Source organism: Candoia aspera, chromosome 1, assembly GCF_035149785.1.
Source record: "Candoia aspera isolate rCanAsp1 chromosome 1, rCanAsp1.hap2, whole genome shotgun sequence".
In the NCBI taxonomy this organism is placed as follows: domain Eukaryota; kingdom Metazoa; phylum Chordata; class Lepidosauria; order Squamata; family Boidae; genus Candoia; species Candoia aspera.
In genome coordinates this window covers 35,634,844-35,648,402 of record NC_086153.1, presented here as the reverse complement: position 1 = coordinate 35,648,402, position 13,559 = coordinate 35,634,844, and the positions used below count along the sequence as shown (strand labels likewise).

At 38.7% G+C, this 13,559-nt stretch overlaps 1 protein-coding gene across 3 annotated transcripts in view; it reads left to right on the top strand.

The window, feature by feature from the left end:
• PPP1R21 (protein phosphatase 1 regulatory subunit 21) overlaps positions 1-13,559 on the top strand; it is a 37,978-nt gene that overhangs the window by 13,457 nt on the left and 10,962 nt on the right. For all 3 annotated transcript variants that reach the window (XM_063301708.1, XM_063301716.1, XM_063301725.1), the window contains 8 exons: positions 980-1,081; positions 3,611-3,699; positions 5,977-6,113; positions 6,796-6,888; positions 7,392-7,519; positions 9,034-9,186; positions 11,375-11,467; positions 12,836-13,084. In XM_063301708.1, the coding sequence (XP_063157778.1) occupies positions 980-1,081; positions 3,611-3,699; positions 5,977-6,113; positions 6,796-6,888; positions 7,392-7,519; positions 9,034-9,186; positions 11,375-11,467; positions 12,836-13,084 (1,044 nt within the window). The remainder of the gene's footprint in view (positions 1-979; positions 1,082-3,610; positions 3,700-5,976; positions 6,114-6,795; positions 6,889-7,391; positions 7,520-9,033; positions 9,187-11,374; positions 11,468-12,835; positions 13,085-13,559) is intronic.

The following is a 13,559-nucleotide window of genomic DNA, read 5'->3' as shown; positions in this document are numbered from 1 at the left end:
TTAAGTAATCTAGGATTCTTACCTTTGCATTTTATTTCCTGAGTTTTTCCTCCTAGTTTTATATAGGTGTCCTCCCTTATTGTCTTGTTCTGTTTTAAATTTAATTGTAAAATGTCCTTGGACTGCTGTGTTGGCATCACTGTGGGTTAAAAATAAATATAATTGTGGGAAGTATTTGCCCTACAAAAGTCAATTTGGGGGTGATAACTGAGGATGCTGTTGTTGATGGAATGCTAGAAGATGCTCACTTAGGGGTGTGACTACTCAGAAAGTGAGTAGAGGTCCAGAAAAGAGAATTTATTAATATTCAAGATGATGGGACACTTTCCTAACAAGGGGACACTGAAACGTGTGGAGCTTGCCTAGCTTAGAAAAATGTTATTGAAGAGGGAGCCTGATAAAAGTTTATAAAGAGGGAAAGAGAAATGCCTCCTGGACTCCCTTGGGCTATTAAGGTGGCTTCTGCTAGAAACAGAATGTTGGAGTTGATGAAACAGTGATCAAACTGCAAAGCATTTTTTTTTTCTGAATCAGGAGGAGGTGTGTAGAAGGAGTTTGCTATTTGTAGTTAGGAATCATTGAAGCTGTGTAATTGATGAGGAACTAAACACTGTACTTCAATAGTTTGACCAACTTAATCACTCAGGCGAATATGTGAACCATTAAAACATTTGGCAACAATTGGTCTCTGAAGTATTTCAAGGATTGTAATTATTTTATGTTTAGCATAGATCTTTTCTAAAACATCTCCTTTGTATTAACATAGCTTTATTTTTTAAATTGCTTCTGCTGAGCAGATAAGCGGTTCATATTCATATCTTTAAAAGTTTGTTTTCTCCTCCTTTCTCCCTATTCCAAGTGGCAATATAAAATAAAATGCAAAATTTCTCTCAGGGAAGGATTATGACCCTTGAAGGTAAATATAACTATGATGTTGCAATAGTGCCAGCTAAAACCACTGATAGGTCTCTGCATTCAGTTTTCACAGTACCTTCATGAAAATGCATCCTACATTCGCCCACTGGAGGAAGGAATGCTGCATTTGTTTGAGAGCATCACAGAGGATACCATCACAGTGCTGGTAATATTGTTATCCTATTGTCACACCCCCTGTTTAAAGTATCAATATCAATATCATTATTTTATTGCAGTCACAGACCAGAATTACGAATAAAGTATGAATTCATACAAATATGGATAAAAATGCATTAAAATAAAACAAAACAAAAAATGATAATATTAATGGCGCGATCATCAGTGAGCAATCAAAGTCTGCCTCATTTTACAGACAGTATAATAAAATTTAGCCATGTTCAAAGAAACTGAATCATACTGATCAGATAGCAACAAATGTACATAAAAAAGATCAGAATTTCCCAGGTATTTTATCAAATAGGGAGTTATAAAATGGGTCTGTGAATCCTTATAGAATGTACAGTATAGCAGGACATGAGCTGTAGTTTCAATAGCCCCTTGTCCACAGGGGCCCAATCTCAGCTCATATGGAACTTTTTGTCTCGGCCCTCTGAAACTGCTGTGGGAAGAGCACTGCAACATGCTAGAGTTAATGCCCTTCAGAATTTGGAGACAGTTATATAATGTAAATATCTCGCCAGTTTATAAAAATGGGCTTGACTGCTCAGGAAAACATTTTTGGGTAGAGCAGACATGTCCTGTTGGACTTCCAGATCTTTGATATGTTGTTTAAATGCATTGAGTGCATGCTCATATCCTGTTATTAGGAACACCTCCCTGGAGAAGCCAAGATGTTGCAGTTTTTGTGAAATAGTCCTGGACCATACTGATTTGTAATTGTGTTCAATAAGGAAAGAACTCAGACCTGTGGGAAAGAACAGTAATTTCAGCCAATGTGCTGTAATACAAGTCCATGCACCTGATTCGACTTTAGACAGCCTTGCCTCCCTCCTCAATACTACGTTTGGAATGCAGGGGGCTACCTGGAATATAGCCCTTAGGAATTTGGATTGAACCCTTTTCAGAGGAGTAAAGGAAGGGTAAGGTCCTAGCTGGGCACCAGAGTAGTTGCACCTGAGCCTGAGCTGAATATCACTTCAGTGCTGCTGAAAGATGCTGTGCTCCTCTGGTAAAATGAAAGGATTGAATTGTGGCCACTGTTTTTTGAGCATTTTGTATGGCATAGTTTTGATGTGTGTTTAGTGTAGCTATGGAAAACCATGTGCAAGTATTTAAAGGATTTTACTTGTTCAACATTCTGGCCATTTATCCTCCAGGCATGCAGTTTAGGTCTCTTTGCAAAGATCACAATCTTAGTTTTGCTATAGTTAATTTCAAGCGCTTCCTCAGAGCAGTAACTGGCCAGAGCATTCAGGGCTCGTTTAAGTCTGATTAACATTTGTGACAGAAGTAGTATGTTGTCTGCATACATCAAAGTTGCAATATGTCTATTTGCTAGTTTTGGAGAGTGATGTTCTAACTGATTTATTTTGGCCACAAGTGGATTTATATATAGATTAAACAGCAGAGGAGCTAAAATACATCCCTGCCTCACTCCTCTATGAGTTGGAATCTCATTAGTGTAATGGCCTTGCATACTGCATCCAACTTCAGTTCTAGAGTTCTTATAGAGATTATGCATAAGCAACAGTAACCATCTATCAGTGGTGGTGTGCAAGAGCTTAGTCCAAAGCCTTGCTCTGTGGACTAGATCAAATGCAGACCTAAAATCAATGAATGTGGTATATAGTGTTGAGCCTGTTTCAGATGTATATTTTTTGGCCAGATGTTGAAGTATAAGGGCATGTCCATGGATAGAATGTCCGGACCTGAAGCCCACTTGCTCGTCTGCCAATATATGCTCTAAATCAATCAACTAATTTGTTGTATAAGTGTCTGGCATAGAGCTTACTCATTACACTTAACAGGCTAATAGGCCTGTAATTAGCAGCCATGTCTCGGGAACCCTTTTTGTAGATGGACATGATAATGGCTAGGCCCCAGTCCTCTGGAATTTGTGCAGTGCGATCGATGTAAGTAAACAGGGAAGCAAGAACAGGCATCCACCATTCCAAATTATTGCATAGTATTTTGGGCATAATAAAGTCATCGCCTGGAGCTTTACCAGGCTTTAGCTAATTTATGAACATCTTTATTTCAGCACTTGTGACTGAAGCCCAGTTGGGGAGCAGGTTAGCATTAAGATCTAAGTCAAATTTAGGAGCCTGTTCTTGTGAATATAATGCTCTAAAGTGGTCCTCTTACACAGATGCAGATATAAGGTGAGGAAGTAAAAGGGGCCTGTCAGTTGGATGGAGAGCTATCAGGTGCCAGAATAGAGTGGAATTTCTGGCTTGAGGTGCTGTTATCAGTTGCTGCCAGGAAGCCCTAGTGAATTCTCTTTTCTTGTTTTGTAAAAGATGTTTGTACTGTTTTTTCAGGAGCATAAGATCTTGGATGGAATGCTCAGCTGGGTTCTCTTTATATAACTTAAACTCCCTGATCAGTTTACTCTTGGCCTCAAAACATTCTGTATCAAACCAGGCTGAGAGGGGTAAATCCTGCCCCCTTGATATCTAAAGTATCTTGGTACTAAATATCTGAAACTTTGTTTCTTTTCTTTTTTTCTTCAAAGGAAACAACGATGGAATTAAAAACTTTTTCTGACTACTTAACATCTTATGTCTGCTTTCTCAGGAAGATTCTTCCTTATCAGTTGAAAAGGTACTACCGGTGTTTTTTCCCAAGCAATTTAGATCTAGGCAGATAAAGCAGATACATAGAAAGCAAGCTCCCTTTCAGATCTTTCTTCCACCATTTCAGGATGAGAAGGGCAAGAGGAAGACAAGCAGACTTGGTTCTGCTCTTCCCCTATATACAGTGATGTGAATTGTTATAGGGAAGATTAAGCAGGAAATGTGATGCCTGAATGATTCCCTTCTCACACCCACCAAATCCTAATGTGTCAGAACATGCCCCATCAAAGCTGATTTATAATAGCAAATTGGATTTTTTAAAGAAATACAGTAGCAAAACTTCTTTTCTCCAGATGCACTATTGGAAGTCATAGTTCCATCTGTAGACTGTCAGGTTGGTGAAGGCTGCAGTAGTGAGCAGTTGGGAGCCATCAAACCTTAATGCATTCTAGCTTTCTTTGGACTGGTGCATTTCAGATATATTGACATCAGTGATTTGGGTCATTAATGAGTTGTAATTCCATCATGCATTTTATTTGTTTGTTTGTTTATTTATCAAATTTATGTGGCCGCCCATCTCACAAGGAGCGAGTCTGGGTGGTGAACAGCAAAAAATATAAAAACAATAAACATGTCAAATGCAGTCAAAAAGTTTAAAAAAGCATAAAACACACAAGGGATTAGATCAGCAAGGGAGCCGCCTAAAGATTTCACTGATCCCCTGAGATCCCCAGGCCAGATTACATAGCCAGGTCTTGAGGGATTTCTGGAAAATAAGTAGGGATGGAGATGACCTCACTTCAGAGGTTGGGGGAGAATGTTCCATAAGGCGGGAGCCATGGCAGGGAAGGCTCACCTCATCGGGCCTGCCAAGTGTAATTCCCTGACTGACGGGATCTGTAGCATGTCTCTCTTGCCGGATCTGATGGGACGGGCAGAAGTAATAGGAGAGAGGCACCCAGTTGGGTTTAGTAATACCAGATGACTATTAGTTTTAATGAATGTTTGTTAGTACCCAAAGAAACTTTAGCAAACATTCTGTGCACTGTTTTCCAGAAAGACTGTGAGGAGCTTATATGAGGGCATCAATATGTAATTAGGCAAGGGTAGCCGAATAGAATGTGTGAACTTGGCCTCTCAAAAAGCCTTTGACAAAGTCACTAAAGGTTTCTGAGCCAACACAACTGCCATGGGATAAGAGGGTAAGTTCTTTCATAGATTGACAAGTGATTAAAAAGCAGAAAACAGAGGAGGAATGAATGGGCAATTCCTGCAGTGGCAAGGATGTGTCTAGTAGGGTGTCTCAGAGATTGGTGTTAGAATCAGTACTTTTTAGTGATCTGGAATTATATGAAGAACTCCAAAAAGATCTCTTCAAACTGGGTGGAGGAGCTTCAAAATGGTTAATGCAGTTGGCAAAAAACAATTCGAAACTTCACCTGTATATTAGTCACTGCCAGTTCAGATCCCATTAATCAGGTGATCATGAGGGACACCTTGATGTCCATCCATTGGGCAGTTGCTATTTTAAAAAAAGCAAATTCCATGCTTGGAATTATTAAGAAACAATTTCTTTTAGCGGTTCTGCTTCCATTACTTTCCTTTTACAATCTGTGGTGAAACTGTCCTTGTTGTATTGTGTACAGCTGCTGCCACCTCACCTTGAAAAGGATATTACAGAGCTTAAAAACTGTACAAATGAGGCACCAAAATGATTAGAGGATGGAGCAGCTCCGCTACAAAGAAAGACTGTAGCAACTCAGGCTCTTTAGTTAGAATGAAGAAGGGAAATGGAAGACCAGATAGAAATATATAAAATCATTCATGGCTTAGATAAGGTGGCATTTTTAGGACATTCATTGAAACGAAGTATAGGGAGATTCAGAACTGATAGCGTGGAATACTTTTTCACATCACACATAATTAAATTGTGGAAGTTGCTGCTTGCTGTTGTGGTAATGGCAGTCAATTTGGGTAGTTTTCAATGAAGGCTGAAAAGGTTCATGGAGGACTGAGCTCTCAATGACTACTAATTTTTGATGATTGTTTACTGTCTCCTGAATCTTGAGGAGCTTGCTTATGTTGGAAAGTGACAGTGGAAGGGGCTTGTTACTCTTCCAGGCTTTGAGCTACCCAAATCTATGCAGTTGTCACTGTGTCAGGCAGAATGAAGGACTAGTTTGGTTTTACGGCCTGATCCAGCAGGCTCTTCTTATGTTCTTATTTTTCTCATACTTTTTTTAAAAAAGTATTGAAACACCACCATAATACTCACTCTCAAAAACACAAATTCATATGTTCCTAGTTTGGAAGAAGAGTGTGAATCTTCTCTTTGCACAGCTGCATTAAGAGCCAGTAATGTGGAGCTGCAAAATGATATGAAGAAGCTGACAGCGATCTTTGAGAAGCTGCATACGTACATTAGTCTTCTAGCCTTACCCAGTAAGTGTGGGCTTTGGGCAAGAACCATTCAGGATTCAGTGTGATGTATGAAATGTGGCTTCTTCAAGGAAGAAGGCAGATACTGAATTGTTTACATGTCATTGCCACTCCTAATTGCCCCAAAGAAGCTGGCCTATAAAACATTTGTATCTTTCATTGTACTAACTCATGAATAAATGAAGGAAATTAATTGAAATTAATCCCATGAAATTATTTGAATTGTTTAAAGTAGGATTGATCTAAAACTTTGGTAATTTGGGTTCTCACTCATATGGGTGTTTTTAACTTCGATTAAACTGTTAATCTGAATGGTAGTGATTTTATTACGAGCTGGACAAATTATTAGAAAATAAAAAATGTATTTAATTGGAATATATTATAATATAATGCCGTGGAGTATATTTCAGACTGTTTTTCCATACCATCATAACTCTGTTTGATAGAAGAAATCTGAATTGGTACAAATGTAATAAAAAAGCAGAAAAACCTGTAACTGGATGTGGCTGCTTTCTGGGCTCATTGATCACACTGTTTAACCAAATTAGGTCTGTGGATTATTTCAAAGATGATGTTTGATTTGTTTACCCAGTACTATTCTGTGTTTCTCTTCCCATTTCATGTTTTTTTCTTTAATACTGCATCTGTCACTGAGTTTCAATTGGCTGCTGTTTATACGATCTAGGCACAAAAGCGGATCGTCTGCTTCGAACGAACTTCAGCTCTGTGTTCACATGCATTGCTTCAGCTCTTAATGGATTTCATGAGGTTATGAAAGGTGAGGCTAGCTGAACTTGCTGTGTAGCTCACTCTGATTTGAGGAAATGTGAATGTGGAGGGAAGCAATTAGGTTATAATCCATTGCAAATTTTGTCTGGCAATAAATCCTGTTTAAAAAAACAGAATTGATTACTGAGCAGCCGTATATGTGTGCTGTTGGTCTCCATAATGGTGAGGAGGAAATAAGATGTATCTTCCAGGAGAAATACTTTTCTGGAGAAAAAAATGTAGAAGTTAAAAATAGCAAGGAGAAATAGATTTTCAAACTGGATTGGAATGAGAAGTTCAAAGGAAAAGAGAGCTGATGTGGTGTAACAGTTAAGATTAAGAAGATGAAGATTTCCAGTTCACCTTCAACCATGAGTGGTGAGCGGATTTTTGTGGGAATACAATGAAGACAAATTCCGTGTGAACTGTCTTGAGGTGAGATATATATCTGATAGGTAAAGGTGCTGTGACTTATGTGCATAACTGATACATGTTAATTCCTTTTGATTTTAGATATTTCCAAGCATTTTAGTCAAAAAGCTACCTTGGAACATGAGCTCCCCATAGCCACTCAGAAGCTCATCACCACCAATGACTGTATCTTATCCTCTCTGGTGGCATTAACTAATGGAACAGGCAAGGTAAAGTCTCTTTTTAAACCAAGCAGTGGCCTATCTGGAAAGCCAGTTTGGTGTAGTGGTTAAAGCATCAGTCTAGAAACTGGGAGACCACGAGTTCTAGTCCCACCTTAGGCACAAAAACAGCTGGGTGACCTTGGGCCAGGCACTCTCTCTCAACCCGAGGATGAAGGCAATGGCAAATCACTTCTGAAATATTGCAAGAAAACTTCAGGGACTTGTCCAACACTGACTCGAAGGCACTCCCCCCTCACCTAAAAGTTTTTGAAAAGTGGCTTATCAGTCATCTTGGAGTTATTTTTTTAAAAATACTATTCATATGGTAAATCCTTTCAAAGAGAGCCAGGTAGAATATAAGTTCAATACATCTAGACTGGGGTTTCTGCACATTTACTTTACTTGCGTGCTATGTCACATGTGGCTGAAAAATTGGGAGGGAAAGTGGAGATCGGTGATTTTCTAGTTGTAAGAAACTAAGGTGAGGAAAAAGAGGGAGAGAGAAGCATGGAATCCTGATCCAAGAAAATAGGATATTTTCCTTTTGCAGTGGGGTGTGTGTTTGTGTGTAAGAAAATGGCTAGAAAGCTATGCTGAATGAAGAACTTGAATCTGAATAAATATTGCACAAATTCCTTTTGTTTTCTAAGCAGTTACCAAATAACTGCATATAAAAGTTAGAAGTTGAATTTAATCTTTAAATTTCATAATGAATTTTACTGTTTAAACCTCCCAAAGGAAATCTGATCCTCCAGTTGTGTTTGGTAATTGCACACGGTTGTAAATCCCTAAGAGAGTCTGTAGAAGACTTGATGAAACCTTCCCGACCTCTAGCATATTGTTTGCATTTTTTTTTAGTCCTAGTGGCTTTATTTGGTCATAGTGCTAATATATAATTTAGTGTTAATTAGCATGGGGCATTTACTTTTGTGAAGTCTGTCCTCCCTCCCTTGCAGAGTTACGAGAAAATCAGCAGAATCTGCTTCCATTTTTGATCATTAAGCATACTAACCAAACAAACATAAGATATAATTTGAAGTTCCCACAAACCAAAACTTGGCTAAATTAGAACTCCAAATCATTGTGTTACCAATAAGGGAAGTGTGAAATTTTGACGCTCACTGCAACTCGTTCTGGTAATGCTAAACTGGAGATAGGCAATGTGGTGCTTGTGAACACTAGTGAGTCTTCAGACATCTTCTTTGGTGCCATTCAGCCCCAAGTTTTATTATTACTATTTTAATTCTTTTAATTAAATGGGATGCTGATGTTGCGAAATGTCAACCCCTAACATCATATTTATTTCCCAGAAAATTCAAGGCCCTATGGAATTTAGAAAACAAAAATGGTGGAAGGTGACAGCCCAGTCCTGCCTTTTGTGTCAGTATGCTCTTATGTTCAAGGAGATTTTTGAATAGGCAACCTATCATATGGTCATTTATTTCTCCTATGCTAAACTGTGGCTGAATTTTGTATCAAAAGCAGACCAGTATATCATGTCTCTGTTTTTGTATGTCTAGATTGCTTCGTTCTTCAGCAACAATTTAGATAGTTTCATTCTATCACTGAGTTATGGGCCTAAGGGAGGAATGGCATTTATCAACCCCCGCGCAGCCGAGTGCATGCTTCAGTATAAGAAGAAAGCAGCTGCCTACATAAAGCTTTTGAAGAAGGTTTGTGCTTGTTCAGATACAAGAGTTATACTAACAGCAACTTGGATTCCTCGGGTAGGCTCAAAAAGTCCTTTCATGTGAGACTGGAATATTTTCCTCTCATGAAGAGGTTCTTTGTTAGAGATGGAACCATTTTGTTGTATATTAGCTCAGTCTGAAGCTGCTGCAGAGGTTGCAGAGGCTGAAAATTGACGGATGAGCCCGAGAGCTGTAATGGGCTTCCTGCTGTTAGCCTGTGAAAGACTATGGGGGAGGCTGAAAGGAATTCCAAGTAGTAGTAAACCTAACAATAGAGATTATGGCTGTTTGGGGAAAAATGTGTTTGGGACGTCCATTTGGGCTGAGGGATTTAAGACTGGAATTATTTACGGATTTAGATTAACTAGAACTGTGGAGCCTTAATGAGGCACTTGGCAGAAGCCTTGCACATTTAATTTTCAGCAGGAGGAGGAGAGGCTTCTCAGTAATGGATCTGTCTATGTTAGCAGTAAGGCTATGAACTTCTCTTCTTATACCAAACATTTATGTCCATTTTTAACTGCTATAGCCAGCAATCTTAACAATATTTTTGTCTTTTACTCTGACAAGATTTCTCTGAACCTTGTGCCAAACCTCAGGGAGGTGCAGAAAGCAACAAGGTGTTGTGCTATATTCTGGACATTTTTATGGCTTGTTGCTACAGGGACATGTCACTCTTCCCAGTTAATAGGCACAGTAAGCCCCAGAGGTCCTAATTTTTTTTTGAAGCTCAGTGTAATACCATGGCAGAATCTCTTTCCCTCCCCCTTTAGGTAGTATGCAGAGTTGGCGCTAACCACAAATTTCTGTTGTCTACTAATTTCTGCCTAGATCTATGGAGCCCTCCTTAAAATTAAGTGGAGTTGGTATAAATGGCTGCAGAATAATGAGGAAATCTCAGAAGCTTCCTCCTGTTTGCAGATAGCCAGAATAATGGCTGTGTTTGTTTGTATTCGTTACTTGAACAGATTTCTCCTGCACAGTGTGAACTTGTTCACCTTCCTTCCACATATAATCCCTGCTTGCATGTTCTCAAGTTCTGGAGTATCCCCCAACCTTTTACAAATGCACAGCAGGGTGTGCAAAAAACTGAAAAGACAATTGATCTCCCAATGGTGACAGATGAGCACCTATACAAGAAGTGTAACTTCAGGATTATGCTTAAATGTGTAATTGGCAAATTCATGTTTGTTATTAGAATATAATGTTTCAGATGTTGGATACTGAAACAGACCTTCCATTTTTTATTTCTTTAAAAAGTTTTTTTAATTATGTCTTTGTTCATAGTATTTCTGTCTTGTTCTTTTCAGCCAAAAATATTCTCAGAGCTGCTTAAATAGGATCATTTAAAATAATAATAAGACCAGCCCACCCCATGATTTACAATGTAAAGGTCATGATAAAAGGGAAAAGGGAAACAGAAATAACATATCACAGTAGAGATTGATGGGAAGAAAATTTCACACATGCAAAAAGTATAAGTATTAGGAAGAATTCAAATCTTTAATCATCTATCTCAATCTGTTGAATTAGCTACATTTATGGAGTAGATAAAATGGGTAGGTTCTACTTGAATTCTCATGCATTTTTTGGCTCATAAAGTGCTATAAGGGACATAACAGCTGACTTGCTATGAATCAGTTAAATGCTAATTAAAAGAGCATTGTTTCTGTATTTTGCTTTTAGCTGGATGGAGAAAACTGGCAAAACTCTCTAATTTGTGTTTGTCAGTAGCAAGGAGCTGGAAAAAAAATAGATTTCCCTTTTCATCTGTGACTTTTGTTACTCTGGCCAGGTGTTATTTATTGCATTTTTTCCCATACAGCCATAATCTCTCCTCCATTCCCAGGATTTCCTGCAGTCTTTGCTGTCTTTATACCTCTGCAGTTTCAAACCACATTTTTCAGCTGAAAGCTTCTCAGACAGAATGCCACCCATGTTTTAATTTACTGTGTTGAGGTGGGGCTTATAAAGAGGACACGCAAGGCCTTCCTTTGCCATTTTTGCCAAGTCGCACTCTAGGATGCTAAGAATAATGGCACAGACCTCTGCCTTAAAGGACTGAGAAGCATCTGGCAAGGCTTTTTGCTAGCAAGGGGGAGGGCAGTGGAAAACGTAAGATACTCCTGCCTAGCCGGGCTCACTAAAAGCATGTATCTTTTGGCTCCAGCCCTGTCCTGATTCAGTGCCTTACGAAGAGGCTTTGGCCAATCGCAGGGTTCTTTTGAGTTCCACAGAGAGCAGAGAAGGCCTCGCACAGCAGGTACGCACGATTCAGCCTCTTCAAAATGCAGCATGTATTTGGGAGTTGCACCTGGGAGACATCTTCATTTATCATATGTGCTAATACATATCTAAATGTGGGCATCCGCAATTAAGGGAGAATGATACTTGGTTTTAAAGCTTTCCTAGAGTATAAGTTCAGTCCAAATGCAAGACATGGAACTAGAGCAAGCAGGTTGCTTGACAAACTTACCTTCCCAAAAGTAGTTTTCTCTCCAAAAGCCAGTAGTCTTATTTCATAATACTTAGATCAATTCTTTGCTTATCTGCTGTCGTACATTACTGTATCTGTGTAAAACATGAGAGAGAGAGAGGAGAAAAAGATGGAAAATTAAGTGCGAATATAGACTGATCATCCTCCTCTGCCCAGAGCTCAGCCAATGGAATACTTTTATGGAAATGTACAGATTTTATTACAGTTTGTATTTGGTTCATTTTATACTTTCTTTGGGGTATTTGGGTAAGTGAAATCAGCCTGTAGTATGAATGGGCATGTTAGGACTATTGGTTACCAATCACATAACGTATTGCCCAACTCTTAAATTTGGCTTCAAGGTAACACTCAGTTCACTGGCAGACAGCAGATAAAAGAACTAACATTGATTATGAGATCCTGCTCTAGTTTTCCAGTCTCTCTAACTCAAGTTGCAGTAATCAGAAGGCTCAATTAAAAAGTAGTTAGTAAACAAGTAGGAATATATGTACTTCCTGTTGGGGCTTTTGGAGAATAACTTCATATTCTCTTCTTCCTAGCTGCAGAACATTATGTAGAGCGAACAATCCATTTAACCAAACTTGTTATAGTTGGGGGAAAAAATCACAGTAATGTACTTGTATCTTAATTAACTATACTTTTGACAGGTTTTTAAAACAAATACAGTCTTTTTTGTTGTGGTCTATAAAATGTTATCTGATCTGCTGTCTCAAGCATCTGTTTCTTCATTCTGCAGTTGAATCTCTGGCTTGTGTGGACAGCTGTGCATCTTGTTATCATCATATGCTTACATTTTAAAATTAAGGAAACATTATAGTTTTATAAAAAAAGTAGCTGCCTTGACAGTGACTGCCTGTGATTTTTCTCAAATGTGTTCTATTCCCTTCCCTTTAAAGAGCAGACATACAGTACTAGAATCAAAGCCTTGCTCTTCATTCTTGATGTTATGATTGCTAGATACTTCTCAGAGCAAACTTAGCTTGGACACGTGCAGACCACATGACGGCATATTGAAGCGATATGTTGGTGTCTTCTGTTGCTCCAGCCTCCTCTTGCATTGTCTTTTAAACCAGTCCACTGCAGCTTTAATATGCATCAGTTTGCTTCATGGTGATAACTTTCCTTATTCCCCAGGTCCAGCAGAGTTTGGAAAAAATTGCAAAATTAGAGCAGGAAAAAGAGCATTGGATGCTGGAGGCCCAGCTAGCCAAAATTAGGCTGGAGAAAGAGAATAAAAAAGTATCTGAAAAGGCCAAAAATTCTGTTGGCAGCCAGCTGATTGAAGCAACCATGGAAAATTCCTTTGTGCTAAATGCAGTGGAACAAGAGAAGGATGATGGCACAGAGAAAGCTTTGAGAGAGCCAGTTCAAAGTACAAGTTTGGTAAGTATGTAGATGTGAAAAGTTACCAAACCACTGTGTTTTTTTCTCATGGATGCTTGTCATGAAACAATGCATTTCTATAATTAGCACTTCTAGGAAAGCACAGTAGTTGCATTTGGATGCCACAAGGACCTGTGCTCTAGCATGAGAAGCATTTGCTTAATCTTCCTCCGGACTAGCCTGCAGCCTTCTCTCACATCTCTATGGCATTGAGATGATTGGAAGTTTTCATTTCAGAGTTAGTTAATCACAGCTTAATTTCAGTTGAGGTTTAGGATATAATGCTAATCTGAAATGCAGTTCTATTAAAACAGGTCATTTCATTAAACCACAGTTAAATTTAACCACAGTTTTTATCTAACAAATATAGATACTAGATTAGTTTTCACTGTAGTTAACTTTTTAAAGTGGCTTCTCTAGGGAGCATGTGTTTATGGGCACAGTTCTTCAGGCAATTTGAAATTATAAATTGTTT